The 20332-nt window shown below is 37.1% G+C and overlaps 1 protein-coding gene across 2 annotated transcripts; it reads left to right on the forward strand.

Moving 5' to 3' along the window:
• Positions 1-551: 551 nt before the first annotated feature.
• LOC121638110 (zinc finger protein 37 homolog) lies at positions 552-13944 on the forward strand. 2 transcript variants are annotated; one of them, XM_041982595.1, is made up of 12 exons: positions 552-717; positions 3943-4120; positions 4216-4655; positions 6241-6424; positions 6963-7015; positions 7848-7995; positions 8083-8163; positions 8291-8365; positions 8863-8949; positions 9436-9513; positions 12255-12497; positions 12798-13944. In XM_041982595.1, the coding sequence occupies exons 3-12, from the start codon at positions 4320-4322 to the stop codon at positions 13580-13582; spliced, it is 2070 nt and encodes a 689-aa protein (XP_041838529.1). In that variant the 5' UTR covers positions 552-717; positions 3943-4120; positions 4216-4319; the 3' UTR covers positions 13583-13944. The 2 variants fall into 2 exon arrangements, with proteins under 2 accessions (XP_041838529.1, XP_041838528.1); XM_041982594.1 differs by having other exon boundaries at positions 3946-4120.
• Positions 13945-20332: the final 6388 nt, after the last annotated feature.

Genomic DNA, 20332 nt, shown 5'->3' on the forward strand with positions numbered 1-20332 from the left:
AGTTTGTGTTGTTGAACATGGTCAGGTTCTGTTTTGTGAACTTTTGCTAAAGTTGAAAATAATAGAGGGTAAAGAAAAAAATTACACATGCAAGAATAAACAAACCAAATAAATAAATGCATTGAAAATTAAAGCAAACACCCAAAAAAAAAAAAAAAAAAAAAAAGTAGGTATGCTGTAGGTAAGCAGTCAAAGAGTAAAAGTAGCCAGACAACTAAAGCATAAATTATGTGCAAATTATAGGAAACTTACTGGGTCATACACGTAGGTAATTAAAAAAATATATATATATATAAACAAGTCTACTTGGGGGTGCAGACAATATGGTTGAAAAGAGATGTTTCCTGTTGAAAAAGCAAAACTCTAAAATGAAATATATATATATATATATATATATATATATATATATATATATATATATATATATATATATTTATGATTTTATTTACTAAGCGTCATATTTCAGTCCACCAGTTGATGGCGGTAAAGCACATCTGTACGTTATTAGTCAACCAACCACTAATAAACTGCTGAAGAAGAAGAGAAAAGAAAGAAGAAGAAGCAGCAGCGGCAGAAGAAGTGGTGGCGCAATACAGTTTGTATTCATAACACTTGTTCTCAGATGGGCTCAAGCTACAGCTTGGCTTTATTATTTGCTTATGCTGGTTTTCTTATGACATCCCTCAAAGCTGGCACGCACCTCGCATTATGTTTGAGGTAACGTGGAGAACGTAGCTTTTGTAGAGCTGTGTGTCGTTTGATTGTTTTTTTTGTTTGTTTATGTAGACTAACAGTAACGGTTAACAAGCTTAGTTAACCTGGTTGGTAGAGAAGAAATGATTTGGAGTGCATCTGCTGCTTTACGCTTAATCTGACTAATAACCCCAGACATACATTATTTCTAATCGTCATAAGACATGAAAAGCTAGCTAGTTAGCAATTGGCGGTTGCAATTAAACTAAGAACCATTGCTGTCATCAGTTTATATATATATATATATATATATATATATATATATATAATGTATATATGTGTGTATATATATAGATATATATATATATATATATATATATATATATATATATATATATATAATGTATATATGTGTGTATATATATAGATATATATATATATATAATGTATATATGTGTGTATATATATAGATATATATAGTATATTCATTTTACCCACTAGAGGGGCTGTTTAGTGTTCAAATGGGCCATTGATTCTGAAGTGACTTGATAAAAAAAAAAAAAAATATTCCTAATATATTAGGTACAGTAAGTAATGTGGAATTAAATGGGGGGGTTTCGGAGTCCGAGACAGTTAGCCTTCCCTCACCTTGATGTTTGGGGAAACGACACCACACTGATAAATTCCTGTAATGCCTATAGGAGCATGTGAGCCAAGATAACCACATATTGCACTTGGCATATCTAGACCGCATTAAATACATACATTGAATAGTCTAAAGTATTTATCAGTTTCTGAGTATGGGGGAAAAAAAGTCAAACCTCCATGATCTAATCTACCCGAGCTCCAACAACTGCATCACAAATATTTAAGTTATTCTCTTTCTAATAATGTAATTTTTTTCATCTTCATTCAGACTGAATGTAAGATTCAACATCTTTATTGTCATTATGCAACAATAATGCAATTTTGAGGAGTCTCTCAGCTTAAGCACACATGAATCAGAAATAGAAATAGGACAGGCACAGATAAATAAATAAAAAATCACGATATAAGAACACCTCTATATTTACAGTAATGAGAAAATTAAAAGCAGACTATATTTAGTGCAAGGACGGAGATCTGTGTGTGTCTCTGATAAGGTGTGAATTGTCAGTGTGTGTGGCTGTGGAGGGTTGGGTGCATGTGTTTGAGTCCTGTAAAGGGGGGGGGGGGGGGTGTAGAACTACAGGTTTCACAGGTCTGGGGAAGCTCTGTCTCTGAGTTCTTTTGTGGTGGTTTTAATGTTCCAGTACCACTTTCCTGATGGAAGCGGTACAAAGAGTGGGTGGGTGGGGTCGGCTGCAATGCGTGTGGCCCTTTTCTGGACTTGAGCAGTGTAGATGGAGTCCAGATCTGGTAGACGGTGGCTCACAATCCCCTGAGCTGTCATCACCACCCGGGCTAAGTTCCTCTTGCCGTGTTCTGTGCTGCTGCCATACCACACCATCTCACTGAGACACAGGATGCTCAATGGTGGCTCTGTAAAAGTTCACAAATAGCTGAGAAGAGAATCCCATCCACTTCAACTTCCTGAGAAAGAAGAGCTGTTGTTGGGCATTCTTCACCAGGTGTGAAGTGTTCATAGTCCAGGAGAGGTCAGATGAAATGTGGATGCCCATGTACTTAATACTGTCCACACACTCCACTCCCTCTCCATGTATGCAGAGAGGAGCATGCTCAGTCTTCCTGGACCTCCTGGAATCTACTATGACCACATTGTTATTGGAACACTACTTTGTGACACTCTAGACCTCTACTCTGTAGTGGACTGAGCTGAAGTGTTGGGATGCTGCAGGTGAGGCAGGGCCATGTGAAGTGCTACCGAGACAGCATCCTCTATAGAACAGTTCTCCCTGTAAGCGAATTGCAGGCTGTCCAGGCCGCAGGGATGGTGTTCTTGCTGTGCTTTAGAAGGATCTGTTTGAAACACTTCATGATGACTGGGGTGAGAGTGACGGTCCGGTAATCATTGAGGCAGATAATAGTTGTTTTTTTGGGCACGGGGGTTTAATAATTTGTTACCAGCTGAAAGATAATCACCTAGGCAGTAATTGTCCAATTGGAGGCTCGTACCTATTGTCTAAGTTAAATCCAGGTGGCATTTTTTTCTTTGGCTAGGCAGTGAATGAATGCATGCCTTACAGCTCATTATTTATGCTGCACCAACACCAAGAAGTTTTATTAACCATATCATTGCAGAAATGACATGTTTTTAACAACACGTAATATGTTATGCATGGCAGGAAAAGCTGCATTTGATGTAGGTGAGCCATGTCACATTGTGCTATCTGTCTGACTGTCCAGATTTATTGGGACACCTGCTAACGAAATATATTCTGCTAGAATAAAAAGTATTTCACCCATCTTTTTTCTGAAAAAAAAAAGCCTAGAAAAGCTGCTGTGAAGCCGGACGTTTGTTTATATTCATGTAAGAGGTCAACTATCTGCTTCAAATTTTTGGCACCAATGTAATTATGACAGTTTTTTATTTATTTATTCATTTCTACCAAAAGCCTCACAATACTAACAAGCAGTATGTGATGTCATTGTTGAATTGACTTGTAATGCAAACATATTTCAATATGTGGTGCCAATCTCAAGTGTAATAACATCTGCATTTACTTTTGTACCTTTGATACTAGTTAGTTGTAGAGCTATTAAAAGCAGAACTTCCTCATAGTGGAATGCAGCCCTCTTTAATGCAGCAGTGTGTGTTTCAGTGTCTGCAGGATTGCAGCTGTTTTTGTTGATATTTTTAAAATTTTCTTAGATACTACGCCATCTTATTTCTGACTATTTTTTGCAATTGAAAACATCTATCAAATAAACACACTGGACCAAGTTAAGTAAAATTTGAAAAAAGCAGTAAAACACCAGACATAAGAGCAGTCAAATCAAACTTCTGAGGTAATTGTTTAGCCGGATATTAACAGCATGAGACCAGAAATGTTCTTTACATCAATAAATTAGAAACGAAGCAAAAATATTCTGGATGGGCACACAACCCATATTAAGATGAACTTTCACATATTTTATTTGAATTAAATGCTTTAGGACTATGTATCATTTTGAAAGGTCTAGTGGATCATTTAATAAATGTAGTTTGTTTTCTGATTAATACAATTTTTCTTAATAAATATCATTCCAATTTGTGTTGGTCTCACTCTTTGCAGATTTTTCTGTTTTAATCATCTTTCTGTGTTTTAGTAGGATCCTGATCTTCAAGATCCGTCATCACAGAGTCTGAAAGAAAGCTACAGTGACCAGACGTTACCACATCAGGAGCCAATAAAAGTACCTGTAAGCCCCAACTATAACTGTGAGACACCAGAGATCAAAGTGATTATTAAAGAGGAAGAGGAGGGCTGCACTGTGAAAGAAAATTGTGAGTAAAACTAAACAACTTAAATATTAATATAATTTTAAGACATGCAATTGCTTGTTGGTGATTTTTGTTTTTCTTTGCAATATTAAACACAGATGAGAGCTTAAGCCCCGAAAGAGATGAAGCAGGTTCTTGTTGTCCTTTCTTCAAGGAAGACTGCATTTCATATGAAGTGAAGAGACATCCGAGAGTATGTTCAATGGAAAAATGCTTCCAGGAGTCTGAGGTTCACAGTATCTGTGGACAAAGCTCCTCTGCTACAGAAAGGAAACAGAGACATCTGCCCAAGGACTTTAATGAAAAAGTTAAGCTTTCCTGTGTACGGGGCAAAGCACTAGGAAATGTGCACCAGGGCAATAAAACAGGAGAGAAACCCTTCTCTTGTCCAGGACATGACACAAGCCCCGGTCTCAAAGGGAACACAAAATCCCATCCAAGAGCACATGAAGGAGAGGAATGTCATTCCCAAGAACAGAGCACGACTTTACACACAGAAGAACTACATCAGCTTAACTTATCAGCACCTTACCAAGACGTAGGTTAAGACACTGCTGAGCTTTTTTTTTATTTTTTTGTATAAAAATAGTAACATGAAAATATCAGTAATTCAAAAAAACATTTGCTTCTATTTATTTTTTTCTTATAATTTATTTGTGAATGATTTAATTTATTTGTTATTTTTAAAATATTTTTAATAATGCCACAGTGGAGTTCATGCAAGAACCTTTCTGTACAGATTCACTGTTTTAGGTTAGAGCATTTCAAAGCATTTATTTAAATAATTTTCAAACAATAATATTTACACCAAACCTTTTTTTTCTCTGTAATTAAGGCTCCAAAATATGTCTTTACAGCACTGGCATTGCAGTGTTACGTTTGCATTAGTCAGAACTTAGTCATTAGTTAGCAAAATGTGCAGCTTTAAATGATGCAAATGATATCAAAAGATCACAAGAGTGATCGGATATTATTTAGATTTTACAAGCTTTCCCAAGCTGCCATGTTTTCTCAAAGCCTATTGAAGTGTCTGTGACAGGCCTTGGTATATATGCCACGGAGAAAAAGTCCATCAGCTCCTTTATTAACCAGGAATTTCCATGTCCATTTTAGTGCATGATTTGGGTGGAGATAAAGATGGGGAGGCTGGATAATTCTACTCTGAACTTGGACAGAAATTCTCTGGAATTCTGAATGGTTGACTGAATGAGATATTTCAAACCCAGGCAGCCCCAAAAAGAGTTTTTTTTTTTTTTTTCTTTTCTACTGCTGCAGCACCCCACTGTTCTTATTAACACAACTGAGACAGCATTGTGGAAAGAAGAATTAGCCTCCCTCACGAGGAAGGAAGCAAAACAATGATCCCTCAGAGACACACAGTTTTCTTTAAACAATGGTTCATGCAGATATGTAATGTTTAAGTTCAGAGAAATGTAAAGTCTGCATCATTTAAACTGTTTAGTTCCATTTTCTCACCTAGAAGATGACCCTTAATATTGTAGAGTGATTTGTTCTTTCCAAAGAAACTTGTTTAAGTACTAATTAAAATATCTGTATCTTAATATCACAACAGAAATCACAGAACAAAATATATTGTTTTGTCATGTTCGCTGTATCATGCAGCTTTAGCCATGTGTTCATGCTTGGCATTAGAAGACGACATTCTGCTCTTAGTGTTAAATGATGAAAACCAAACAAAAAATTTGTGCAAAAGTGTGTTTCAAAGGTTCAGTCTGAATTGGACAGTTATCCTCCTGTACATGTAAAACTATGTCTTTCTCTGAACTCTGTCTGCTCTTTACATTTTTGCGGATAGTTACAAAAAGATTACCAGAAGTCTCATATTAACATTGTGTAAACTTAATTTTGAGTCACAGTTTCACCCAGCATCACTTAGCTATAATATCTCTCGTACAGGGACTGCTTTGTATCAGCATCTAACTCTATGTAATCAGTTCTTTATGCAGCTGTTTTGCTACTATTACTTTGCTGTTTTTTTTCTTTTGTTTGTTTTTTTTCCCGTTTACTCCGGACTGCTAAGGAGGGTCTTTTTTGCGTTTTTTTTTCTTAAGATTACAGCAGAAGTTTTGAAAATGCATTACAGCACTCTGGTCTGTGTTTAGGACTCTCCTGAACGTAACCACCTGACGTCACATGGACTGAAGATGGCATCTGCAAATTTAAATGACCAAACGCTCCACCTGACTGTCAGGTTACAGGCAGAGGAGAGGGAGGAAGAGGAAGAACAATATGAAGAAATTGGAGGTTTAATCAATTCTGATGGAGAAGTGGTTGAATGGGATGCCAGTAAGTTATAGAGTGTTGCATATTTACCTAATGCCTACAGTTGTATTGACTCAAGGGTTTCTTTTTGATTCTTAATGCTGGACATAAACACACCACAAGACTTGGAACTACAAGGTCCTGTGTATGATGTAGTACATTATACTTTTTAAAAAGATGTTATCCAAGTAAGATTATGTGAAATTTTGGTTAATATAACTATATAAGGAGCATTCATCTTGCCTCAATTTCTATTGGTTAAGTTAAAGAGCCTCGTGTTTGTGGGAACAAAGTTTCTCCCAAATGTTTCCTTTTGGCAGCGACCTTCCACTCAGCATGCTCTTCTGCTTTGTTATCTGAGTGTTCAGTGGGTAATTGTCATTGTCCATGATACATTCAGGGACCTTCTCTGTGCCCCTGACCCAACAGTTTACCTCTTTAGCAAATTCTGCCAAAATAAGACCTTTTAGATTCAGGAGTGAAAGTTCGTAATTCTTGATGTTAATAAGCATTTGTTTTAGTTTATAATTAAATTGCTGTTCATCTTCATCTGTGTTTACAGAAAACAATTCTGACCAAGGCTCTGACTGCACAGGAGACCCTCAGTGTGATAAGGTGTGTCTTTTTTTTCCTCCCCCTGAAAGTCCTTTGGGATAAAAAGTAGGGTTGGATATGAAAACAATTTTGCATTATGTTAATGATAATTTGTTACCAAATTCCAGTGTTGATTGCCACCTTGATTCTCCACTACACACACACTACCGTTCAAAAGTTTGGGGCCACTTTGCCATGGGATTCAATAGGGAAGTGACCCCAAACTTTTGAACGGTAGTGTACATAAACATATATATATATATATATATATATATATATATATATATGTGTATATGTATATATGTATATGTATATGTATATATATATGTATATGTATATGTATATGTATATATATATAATTTTAAAGTGTAATACAACAATCCAACAACTAGACTATCTTCCTCTTCCTGCCTCATGTTTTCTTCTCATAAGCTCTTTGTTTTTAAACCTGATGTGGCCATACATGAATTTTCATTGAAATTAGTGTAATTGTGGAAAGTATGGCTTATACTTCACTGAATAACCCTCATTTGGCTAAATAGATTTGTGCAAAGAGAGAAATACACATCCATATCATGGCAGAGCTATTATCTATATCTATGCTTTGGTGTTAGTTAATATCGGGGCACTAGTAACCTAAAACTGTTACTATAGGAGAGCATCCTCAGTCTGATTGCATTGAGCATTATTACAAACCTCATAGGAAAAATAGCACAATTTTGTGTGTAAATAATTTGGATAATTACATCTTATTCCTCATAAATGCATTTTTGTACTCCATCAGAGGATTTAAGTGCTGTCACCCAGTGAGGTTTTGAGGGTCGTTTATCATAGTTTTTAATTACGATCACAGGGTGACTTTCTGTCCAAGTCTCAGCAACAAGGCCAAAACCAGAGGGACAGCAGTAGTCCAACGCTCCTCATGGAAGCTGATGACGAGGAGGAAGGGGAGCAAAAGGAGGGAGTAATAAATATGACAGCTGTCTCCCCTTTACACAGTGGTAAATGCATGTATAGAGAAACATGAAAACCGGTTAATAACTATTTGATTAATTGGGATTTTGATGTCAGTTTGTTGATGTTGGCAGGAAAAAGACCGAGAGGAAGGAAAAATGTTCTGGTGGAGTCTTTGAACAATTCTGACACAGCAAAAGGTCCAGCAAAAAGTGGTGGGTGATCGGTTTTATAGTTTTAATACATGTGGAGGATTAAAAGAAATCTTAGAAGTTGAATGGATTTTTCTTTTTTTTTGTATTGAGTTTAAAATAATTTCCGTTTCCTGTTACCATCCATAAGCAAGCAAAAGAAGCAGAAGAAAGATTTCTCAGCCCCTAATGTCGTCTGGTGAGGACTTACAGGCTGATTCTGGATGTAAGTGTTTGTTTAATGCCGGGTTTTGTTGCTGAAATAACCATAAGTAAGGGATCATGCCCGATGAGGCAACCGTCGGAGGGTTCACAACTCCGCGTCGTTCATTAATTTATGATAATGGCTGCCTTGTCTGGCAAGAAAGAAAAAAAAATTAAATAAATTATTAATTTGTTAATGATGTTTTTTAATGGTAAAATTGTAAGTTGTTTCAAATAGTCAAAGTCCACAGATAGTTTCCTACATGTTCAATAAGCCTGTAGACTGCTCTGATCTGGCGCGTCTGCAGCCCAGCGTCTAAGTTTCTGTTGCCACGGTTACCAACTACCTTTTAGTCAGCGCAATAATTTACAGCAATAAGGCTATTTGGCTGGAACCTGTTTCATAGGGGTCCATTATCACCTTTTAGTGGACACCCTCCAGCCAAACAGAATCGAGTACTCAGTCAGACCATGGTATAATATGTGTTATTCTTTTTTTTATTTATTTTTATCCCAAAGTATTGAGGCGAACCCGAAGACAGAGAAATATCCGCTCCACAGCTGAGCCAGAGGAATTAAACTCTAAAGTTCTTCGCCGTATTTCTGGTAAGATCGTATTTGTTGTGTTTTTCTTTTCCCTTTTGATTTAGTTGACTCTGAATCAAGATATGGATTTAGATTCAATGTAGGTTTTTGTTTTGTTTTTTATTGCTTGAAATATTGCACCATGAAATATTAAGACCAGTCACAGTGAGTTGCCAGCAAAAGTAGCATCTCTTTCCAGGGCCCTTCTGTTATGAAAAACTGTCATAAAGCAGTGTGTTGATGAAGAGGACCTAAAGGCAGCCTCACTGGGAAGAAGCAGGCAGATGAGAACAAATGATAAACTTTACTCATAGAGCAGCAAAGGGCGCTGCAGTGTGAAACGTAAAAAATGCACAGACTTGATTGAAATGCAGCCAGGCGCATGCCAACAAAGTGGTGATTTCTGATATGTTCTTACCATTTTTTGATGTTCCGTCCCCAGTCATAAGATGCTTTTAGCAGTTTAGTTTTGTCTTAGATGAAATTTAACCTTTTTGTTTTTTGCAGCAAAGCAACCTCATAAAAGGAGGAAAAAGACCAAACCATCGGCTGAAGGAGAAGGAAAAAACACAGCCGTTACTACTGGTAAGAGGAAATGAAGTTCTTCTAAGATTCTCGCTGGCCTACTTCTTGAGCTGTGACCACTGATTCATTAAAGGAAATTGAATGTTATGGTGTTTATTCTATTATTGTTCAGTTTCAGCTCTGTTTTAGCCTGCAATTTAAGGGGTAGTTAAAGGTTTTTTGAACAGTCAGGTGAGCCAAAGGTTTGTTTGGGGAGGTGTGAATGCGCAAATGAGCTCTGATGCTGATCAAAGAAGCAAACTGTGGTCCGCCTACAAACGCAAGTCTCTGTTCACTTCAAGGGACCCAAATGCAGGAAGTGCACAACAAACCAAACAGCATTGTGGGTTCGACGTGGGGCATTGTGGGTAAACACAACCAAAACATACATGCATGCAGAATGATAGGCTGCTCGGGCCGGTAAAAATAGCTCGTGGTCAGACATGGGCTTCGTTCACAGCAGCTCAATTCTGATTTTTTTGCCTATATGTGAATCATAGATTTTTTTTTCATGACAGTCTAAACGGCACAAATGCATTTTTTTTTAATCCAACACAGGCCACTTTCCTACGTGGTCCCACATCTGATACATATCCGACCTGTGTCTAACGACCTCAGTCTGAAGGGGCGTGCCGCATTTCATACAACTTTAAGGTCACAGAAAAACGGCACAATTCTGCGCTGGTAGAAGGGGATCGCAGCAATCTTGAATAATGAAAATATTGAATAATTTCATTCATAAATTGGGCATAATTTTGTAGGTTACAAATGTGCAAGTTCTTCCAAATTGATACACAAATACGTGAAGCATCCATATCTATTTCCATAAACATTACACACTGCATGACGGCCACGTACCGTTCACGTTTAAGTCGGATGAAGGTGGCATTGATATGATAATGTGAACGACAATGCAAAAAAAAATTGGATTTCTGAAAAAAATCTGATTTGAGCATTGTAGTGTGACCGTAGCCATGGAAGAACATTATAAAGGTTCTAATAGAAATATATCACCCAAGATCACTAGGATTTGATGCAGCTCCATGTTTTGCTCTTATGTGATGTAAGCAGAAGTTGCCCTCCATTAACCAATAGATGAGCAAGTTCTCTTCTTCATTGTTAGTCTTGTCTTATCCTTTTGTAATTCTTGATGCAGCATTGAAGGGAATATGTTATTTTAAAGGTCAGATTCATTTGAGAAAGTGCAGTGCAAAAGAAAACCTCAGGCCGTCTGAATGTTGCAACCCCACATTGATCAAAGTCTACCGAAATATTAGATGTGAATGCACCCTTAGATGTTTCCCTGCTGCTATACACCTGACTCAAATTAATGGGTCATTAAGAGGTTTGAGGCAGAACTTGACATCAAGCTGTTGGAGAGACGTTTAATTTAAATCAGGTGTGTTGCAGCAGGGAAACATCCGCCTTCACTGCTCAGTAGGGCTGGGCGATATGACGATATATATCATCTGGACGATAGAAAATGTCTATCGTTTCATATGAGGCTCTATCGTTTACGCCACGGTTAGGTGCGTTACTGCAGTATTTTACACCAAGATTCGCCTTACGACATACCCATGCACGCTGCAATACATTAACAAACATGGAGGAAGATGGTAGCAGACCCGTTTCAGAGCAGGGTAATGCATTACAAGGTGACCACCCAACCCAAACCGAGGAGCTTGTACCTAAAAGAGGGGCAACTTCTGTCGCATGGATGTGGTTTGGATATAAAAAGACCGACGTGGAACAGACAACCGTTGTTTGTAAAGTATGTCGGCTCCCGGTCCAAACAACGGACTCCAACACTACAAACTTATTTTATCACCTGCGCAAGAATCACGACAAAGAATACAGAGAGAGTCAACGAGCAAAGGCCGCAAAAGCAGCGTCGAGCGGTGGCGAAAGTGCTCATAATAAACTCCAGGCGCAGACGCTGCAACAGGCTTTTACCCGTGCATGTTGAATGTTAATGGCAGATGTTACCATGACCACCATGTCTTGCTTGGGAAAAAGGTTCTAAATAAAAGAAATATTTAGTACATAATACCTTTTATTTGTTTAGTATATCATTTCACACTGCATTTCCACATTGCAATTTTATATAAACTATTCATTAATTGAAATTACAAAAAAATTCTATATCGTGATGTATATCTTTATCAGGATATAAAATGAGCTATATCGGGATATGAGATTTTGGTCATATCGCCCAGCCCTACTGCTCAGTGTGAATATTGTAGCTCTTCTCATTCAGGACCTGTAAGGATCAATAAACAGCAGCTGATCAAGACATGTTGAAAGCATATGGGCTTCGTTAGTTTTTGTCAGATCTCATATAGACCCACCAACCTTTAGTAAGATTCTGTATTAAATTAAATCTGTCGAGACAATGAAAGCCAAAATGATTAACTTGATGCTTGTAACCATAGTCCTTAAACACATGGAGGCCTATACAGTGGCTATGCTTATTTGGTTTACCTTTTAACATAACTCTAAAATTATGTTTAAAGCATTAAAGAATTACTTCTTTTAATTCTGAAGAATCAAAATAATGTTTACCTTTTTTTTTCTCAATATAAATCAAAACTTCTACTTCTTTCAGGATAACCAGAAACCCCAAAGGACCATAGATTTGTGGATCGACCTATCAAAGCAAACAACAGTTTTAAAATGGAATTTGGTTGGGATTTGACTTCATAGGATCTGGTCTGTATTCTCAACTCCAATCTTAGAGTTTAATTTATTTTTCTTCTGTACAGGCAAAAAGCAACCCGGCAGAAAGATGGTTCGTGTACAACTAGAAATACCTCCAGAGCTCCTGAAGACACCCAAAGAGAAGATAGAGTACTGCTGTTCAGTGTGTGGCAAAGAATTTCCTCATGCCTACAAACTGGAGCGGCATGAGCTGATCCACACGGGAGAGAAACCATACTGCTGTTCCATTTGTGGTCGAGGTTTCAACCAGAAGGGAAATCTCAAAACACACTACAAAGTCCATCTTGGTGGGACTTATCAACAGTACATTTTGAATGGAGCACTGAATTGCTCATCAAGCTTTCTGTTTTGTATAACTTAAATGTTGAAGAAAAATTATTAAGGAAACACACAAGGCTCGCTTTTGTAGTAGGTTACTTTTTGACTCAGTTTTACATTTAAAAGCCAGCAAATGCATAATATTCCAGAGCTGAACAAAGTTTGATGTAAAATATAAGAGGAAAATTGTATTGCCAAACCTTGCATTTATAGTATTTGAAACATAACATGAATAAAACATGAGTTCCCTCCCTTTTATTTCTGTTTAGGCCGAAAGGGTGCTGTGGATTTTGATGAAGAGGTGAATCCATCAGCATCAGAACTCTCTGAATACTTGAAGTCTCTGCCAGGAGAATCCAGGATCCGATCAACCCTCCGTTGCCTGGAATGTGGAAAGGACTGCGAGAGTCACTCTGCATTACAAGCACACCACATAACTACACACAGTGAAGCTACCACTGGGTCAGAGGCAGTCAAGCACAGTGCATCACAGTTTCTTTTCTGCCGCCGCTGTGGCATTCAGTTCAGTGAAAAAGAAAAACTAGAAGAACACCTGAAAACCCACATCAAGGAGAAGCCCTACTCATGTCCTGACTGCGGCAAGAAGTTTATCAATGAGAGCTACATACAAATCCACCAGCGCATCCATACTGGGGAGAAACCATTCTTGTGCTCGCAGTGTGGCAGAGGTTTCCACACAGCTTCCTCTCTCAAACTGCACGAGATGCAGCATTCCGGTGAGAGGCCATTTGCATGTTCAATCTGTGGGAAGACATTTCGGATCAACTCGTACCTAACAGCACATTACCAGACCCACATCAAAGACAGACCTTTTATTTGTAGTGTCTGTGGGAAAGGCTACTCTAGATCTGAGGAACTGAAGGTCCATTACAGGCTTCACACTGGAGAAAGACCCTATGAGTGTGGGGAATGTGGGAAAAGCTTCATTTACCGCCAAGGGCTGCGCCAGCATCAGCGTACACATGCTGGAAGACGCATTGGGCCAACCAGACAACTTGGTAGACCCAAACAGAGAATCAGACTGGAAAACTAACAGCTGATCCGTTGGTGCACTTTTGTTGTAAACAGTGTTCGAAAATATTGCAGTAAATTCCTCTTCCTCTCCACTCTTCCTCCTTCCATTTCTCCAGTGTAGAGCATACACAAATAGTGTCTGAAAATGTGTGCTACAGATTCAGCGTGGGTTGCCAAAATAGCTAAGAAGCATACTGTAGGCCTGTCGCGATAACAAACTTTGCTGTGCGATTAATTTTGTTAGAAATTATTGCGATAAGCGATAATATTGTCAATTTGAGACCATTTTCAACTAATATAATGACAATGCCATAATAATGCAAGTACACCCGTTCAAAGATCAATAAACTTTCATTTATAAAGAACGTTTTACACTGGAACTGGAAGCTATTTTAAATAAAACAAAAACAATAATTAGAACGGACTCTCAGTCTCATTAACAACACAACCCCAAACAATAAGTATGATAGAAAATACAGTCTCTGTTCTGTAAATAAAATTGCCCTTCAAAAAATATATTAAACAAAATATTAAACATGGGGCTCAGACAGAGAAAACCAGCAAAACTGCCAGTTAGTACCATTTTATTAAAAAAAAAAAAAAAACTAGGAAAAACATACTGCACATCGTGAAGCTAAAATATTTTCCCCTCATCACTGCGTGTCAGACTGATCTATGAGCAGTAAGTGAACCGCGTGATGAAGCAGCGTGACGCTGCGCTTTTTCCCTCATACGCCAGGACGCAGGCCCAAAAGTAATGCAGGCCACTGGGAATCCTCCCGAACCTCCATTAACCAGCATTGCCACTCAAATACGCGAGTCTCATGGCCAATGCGTGAGAGCTGGCAGCCTTGTAAAACAAATGCGGCATACCAGCTCGCACAGGTTAATGGTTCACCACGGTCTCATGCTGCAACATGCTGCTGTCAAGTATGACACGAGAGATCAGTCGAGATACTCCATAGTGAAACCTGCTGTCATACACAGCCTATGGTAAAGTAAGAAAGAAAGAAAAAACTAATGAAAATTATCGCAGCTGGCAATCTCATCGCGCTCATTTTTTCTTACGGTGCAATTAATTGAGTTATTATCACGACAGGCCTAACAAACTGTGTTGTCTTTCTTGTATTACTGTTTTGTGCCTATGTTTCAATGTTTTCTCTTCTGTAATAGCCAATTTGTACAAATTGAGTGCCTTTGTATCTTGCATGCCAAATAATAATACTTGTTCAAAATCATGCACTATGTTCCTTTTATATATGTGTGTGTGTGTGTGTTATTTTAAAATGTGTTGCTGAAATACATTTTGTAGAAACATTTATTTTTTCTTCATTTAAAAATGACTGAAAGCTAGAGAAGAAGACTCTCAACCTAACCATTGCTAATAATAGTTACTACCTGAAACATTTTATCAGTTGCAGCCTAGGGCTTCAGTCAGCAACGATTGGATGGTACATCAACACATCAGGTCACCTCTGCAACTATTCAGCTCAACAACATAGCAGCAGTGGAAGGGAGCCGTATAATTAATGCTTTTCGACTATGCAAAAATAAAAAATTCTTCCCTCACTCACCGCCCATCTCGCCTGGGTGGGGTGGGTGGCTGTTCATTTTGAACTCGGGTTCTCTACCAGAGTCCTGGGAGCTTGAGGGTCCTGCACAGTGTCATCTGTTCTTAGAATTTGTCTTACATCACTAATAAATCTTTTTTTTAATTTTCAAACTCTAACCCCTTACAGTAAAACTAAATTAAATCAAATTCGTTCCTTTTTATTACAGTCATTATTTCATATAAAGTATATTCTTTCCAAAGTCCAGTCAGTGTCAACCATTAAATCCATTTTTAAAGGATTTATTTAAATATGAATGTCAACCATGATAAGATTTGTAAAGCAGAATGCAAAAGATCGTAAATAGATAAAACTTCAAATATTGACATGATGGTTTGAAGAGCCATTTCTCAGCTTAACTATTATTATATGTTTCCTCTTGTGACCCTCATATTTATAAGGTTTTATTTTTTATAGAATACATCCACAAATCTATATATTCTGATCATTTCCATGAGAAGAAATTAAAATCTCATTAGAAGTACTTCTATCTATCTATTATGACAAAAAGGCCATCTAATTAAAGCCTATTCCAGCTGGATTACTCTGAATTTTGAATTATATTGTAAGAGAATGTAAAAGACACCATTAGAAGGCTTTATAGACGGTGCCCAAAGATTAACTGTGTGTGATGTAGGGCTTAATATCTCTCACATAAATTAGCAATTATTTCTTCATCTCATAACGTTGCTTCATTCAGACTTCAAGTGATTTGTTGCTCTGTGTGATAAATGTTTAGAATTACACTTGAAGGAAATTGTCTCCATTACTCAATCAGCTTTTATATTATATGACACATTTATAACGTTTACATGGTTTTTAGATATTTTAAATAAATAATCATTTAAAGACAAGTCATTTATCTTGTTCCTGGACCTTTTCAACACCTTTGCTTCTTTAGTTTTTAAGCTTTTTCTAGAAATTCAGAACTATTATTATCACTCTGTACTAATGCAAAGCTTTAGTAAATAATTCTTTTCTTTTAATAGAGTTGGGATTTTGGCAATGGCAGAAAAGAATAAAGAACTTTTTTGTTAAGGCACACAGATGTATTTAACTTAGTGATGATGTAAAAATGGAAAACTAAATATGAAAACATGGACATATAAAGGAATAAACTCAGGCCATGAAATTGAGAATGAGTTGAGTTTACCATTTACCATGGACAAGATCCTAAAAGGTTTGGCTAAATTTTAAATGTATGCACCAAGTGAAGGTGTTTGATGTTGAAACGTGAATACAGACCCTCTTAGCAGGGTAGTAGACTATATAATCAGGATAAGGTGGAAAAAAATATCAAGCAGTAGGGAGGTGCTGACTTTTCCCACAGAAAAAACAGGCAACGACTTCTACCAAAATAATAGACCAACTGCTTTAGTAAATGAAGGGCACACATATCATTGAGAGAAAACTGGTACACTATTAGAATATCACAGTGGAAGTTTCTTAACTGAACTAGAGGAACCACTGCTCATACCTGTGTGACCGTCCTATAGGCATACTGTTGGAAATAGAACTTGCTGGAAAAAATAGAAAACACAGAAGTCTAGTTTTGGTTGAATATGAGGTAGAATGGCAGAAGGGCATATATTATAAGAACATTAGTCAAACAGACCATAGTATGAGTTACTTAGAGGTTGTGTGTCTGACATGGATAACTGCACAGAAGCACCCCCAGCGTTTGTACTCTCAATGTTTTTCTTCACTCTGTTCAACTCAGACATCTATGTTACATTGTGATTATTAAAACAGTAGAGTACACAGTATTTAAAGGCGGTCTATCTAATATCTACATGCCAGAGAGCATAAAAAATTACACAAAGATTGGATATGATGTTTGAAATTCAAAGAGAAGGACTTGTCAGAACAAGACTCATAAGCACGGTGAAAGGAGACAAGGATGATGATCCTTTTAAAATAAAAACTTTAGGTTTTAGCTCAACCCAGAAGATGGCAGTAATGCAGCACTTTGAATACAAGTCAGAAGAAGAGGACTTGAAACACTCCAATAGGAAAACTGTGCCTGCAGCATGGCTGAAAATAATCATCAGCAGTGAAAAGTCAATCCAACTTTGTTTTCTCTAGATAATGAGATAAGTTTTCACAAGAAAATTATCCTTATTGTCCTCGTTGACGACTAACAAAAAAAAAAAAAGAAAAAAAAAAGTTGAGCACAGTTGCTCTCAGCTTCCGTAGATCAGATCCTTCAGTGTTTAAGTGAGTAAGATCTGTGGTCCATGGAAGTGCAGCATCATTGGCAGAGATGCCAATTTAATGGTTAAACTTAATCAGAGTGGGCTAGTGTGAGATGCAGACATACATCTAGCAAAAGAAAAAAAAAACAAAGCAACTGATTTAAACATTTTCCTCTTACAGTCAATCATGTAAACATGCTGTTTAAGCTCACAAATACTGGTAGGATATAAATTCTTTCAGACCAGACTGACAGTGTCTGGTATGTTTTCTCACAGCCATGGAGGAAGATCTGTCTGCTGACAAAATCATCACTAACTCACCAAAAGAGGTGAGATCACGTTTGCATACATCATTAAATAGAAGTGGGAAGTGGAAAGGTTTGTTATTTATTTATAAACAGACTATCAAATTTAGCTCTATCAGATCCAGAAATTTGTTCTTCATTCTCTTTTTTCTCAAATTAAAAAGAGAACTCGTGATTAGTGTCTTGAGACTGATTATATAATTATGATATAACATAATTTTTCCCACTATAGTTAGTGGGTGGTGCCCAAGGCTTATAAAATATTATAAATTTTAATGTGCTGACTCTACATTTACTATGAAATTATTTTGGCTAAAATACTGGGGACACTTTAAGGTAAGTAAATACACCAACTCAAGACAGACAGTACTAAGCTGAGGTTAAATGGTGAGAGAATGTTTCTGGTATTGTCAGTTGATAATGGAAAATCATGACAGACCTGATGGTCACCGATGGTAACAATTTAAGTACTAATCCAGACTCAGAGTAAGCCATATGTAAGCACAGTATAGACGAGTTTTGTTTTTTTTAGTGTCATTTTGTAACATCTTTTTTTCTTTTTACACAGAATGGTGCAAAAACATGACAGGGTGAGTTTGTCAGAGGACACAGGGTGTTTCAGATAAAGAGGAATTAAGAACAGTTTCAAGGATGACAGTAATGATGGCGACTATAAGCCTGCTTCAAGTGGGCAGTAAATTATTTACCAAAGGCTTCTATTCATGAAAAAATGTTTCTTTGCTCATTGCTTTTTTACTTAAGAAGAGCGCTAGAAGAGAGTACATGAAGCTGCAAACAAAGAGCCAGGACAACAACCACCAGCGATGAACATTAAAGTTAAAAGTGAGAACAGCATCACCTGTTACTCTGCATCTTTCCACTACTGTTTAAAAAACTTTCCAGACAATTTCATTACACAGTCAGAGCATATAAAACTATCCATAATGTTGTTTCCTCTGTGTTAAAATGATAAATGTCTAATCTTTTTTTTTGTTTTTGTTTTTGCTAGGAATATGTCATTCCTCTTTTTAAAAAAAAAAATAAAATAATAATAATAAATAATTATTTGAAGTCACATACAGTACATTTGTCCTTTTTAGTGCCTTAAAAAAAAAGAAAAAACAAATAATTTATTTCTAACTCTGTTATTTATTTTTTGTTGAGGGGAACCAAAGAAAAATACATCTGTTCAAATTGTGGAAAAAAAGTTTTCTCTTGTGATTCAATCAGGAACAAGACCTTTCAAATGCTTCATATGTGGAAGAGGATTCTCTCAGGAAGGAAATCTCAAAACACACATTAAAGTACAAAGGTAACAGGAAGCTCTTGCCTGTTTCTCTGGTTATTATATAGTTGCTGTTGGTGTTCGTGCAACTTCATCTTCTGTGCAACTAATTATTCCATCTTGTATTCAAATCTCCATGTGTCATCGCCTGGCTGGGATTGGCTGCACTCCTTCGTCACCTGCTCTCTGATTCGCTGCCCTCTGGACCAATTGCTGCTCCTGCTTCCTCGCTCCATGGGGTAAGGCATCCTTTCATTCAGTGACAGTTGTGTTTTGTTAGCTTGCCCACTTAGTAGAGATTTGGTTGGTTCTATGACTGTCTTTAATAGTAATTTTGACCCTGGTATGGTGTCTAACCAGTAGCTCTGAGGTCTAGACTTGTGCCTTTAAGACTTTTTGCTTGTGCTTTTGTAATTTCATTGCATTTGTTTGTTGGAGACTGATTCGAAACACTCTTGGACAACAAGACATCTGTGATCCTCATGGCACCTTGACCTACTCCTCTTACTTTTTTGTAGCAGACTAAATGTTTTTGATTTTCTTTTTCAATTAATATATAACTCATCATATAAAACAGGAAATAAGTAAATAATATATGTTTTCCTTACAGGAGAGCTGCATAATTGGAGAAGAAGAGAAGAAGCAACTTGCAGAATCTCCTGTAACAGCTAATATCTGTGGAGGGTGTGGAATGGACTTTTAACAGAAACTAGAGAAACACAGAGAGCCACAAGAAGCTATGCGTGTCCTGACTGTGGCGAGACATTCAAAAGGGAGAATTTTATTGAAATCCATCAGCACATCCATTCCTTCCACTGTTCAGAGAGTGAAAAGACTTGTGGCCCAACACAGTTACTTAAAAATCGTGAGGCAATCCACACTGGACAAAAGAACTTTCACTGTGATTGGTGTGGGAGATTTTTTTAATATAAATTACACTGATCTAAACATTCATCTACACACACACTGGAGAGTGGCCTCACTTGTCTCTGTTTGTGGTAGAAGTTACTCCAGTTCAGGGATCCTCAGAAATCACCTGCAAGTTCACAGTGGAGAGAGACCTTTTACTTGCAAGTATGGAAAAGGTTTCTGTTTTTCTCAAACTTACCAAGTCCATCTGAAGATTTATGACAAGTCAAAAGCATCGACAAGAGCCAAAACAGCAGACCAAAACTATCAAAAACATGACTGAGGGGATACAACAAGCTTTTAGAATCTTATATATACATATACATATACACACATATATATATATATATATATATATACATACATACATACATATATACCATAGTTCAAATTGTTGCCTGGTGAAGAAAAGCTTTTAAAAAAAGCTTTAAATACTTTGCAGCATTTTACTTATTGTTATAAAGG

Source organism: Melanotaenia boesemani, chromosome 4, assembly GCF_017639745.1.
Source record: "Melanotaenia boesemani isolate fMelBoe1 chromosome 4, fMelBoe1.pri, whole genome shotgun sequence".
NCBI lineage: Eukaryota > Metazoa > Chordata > Actinopteri > Atheriniformes > Melanotaeniidae > Melanotaenia > Melanotaenia boesemani.

What these genes read in the sequence shown, in the direction of transcription:
- LOC121638110 (XM_041982594.1), top strand. An exon ending in CTGCACTGTGAAAGAAAATT is followed by an intron (nt 4,121 to 4,215) that starts GTGAGTAAAACT and finishes TATTAAACACAG; the next exon opens with ATGAGAGCTTAAGCCCCGAA. An exon ending in AAACACAGCCGTTACTACTG is followed by an intron (nt 9,514 to 12,254) that starts GTAAGAGGAAAT and finishes TCTTCTGTACAG; the next exon opens with GCAAAAAGCAACCCGGCAGA.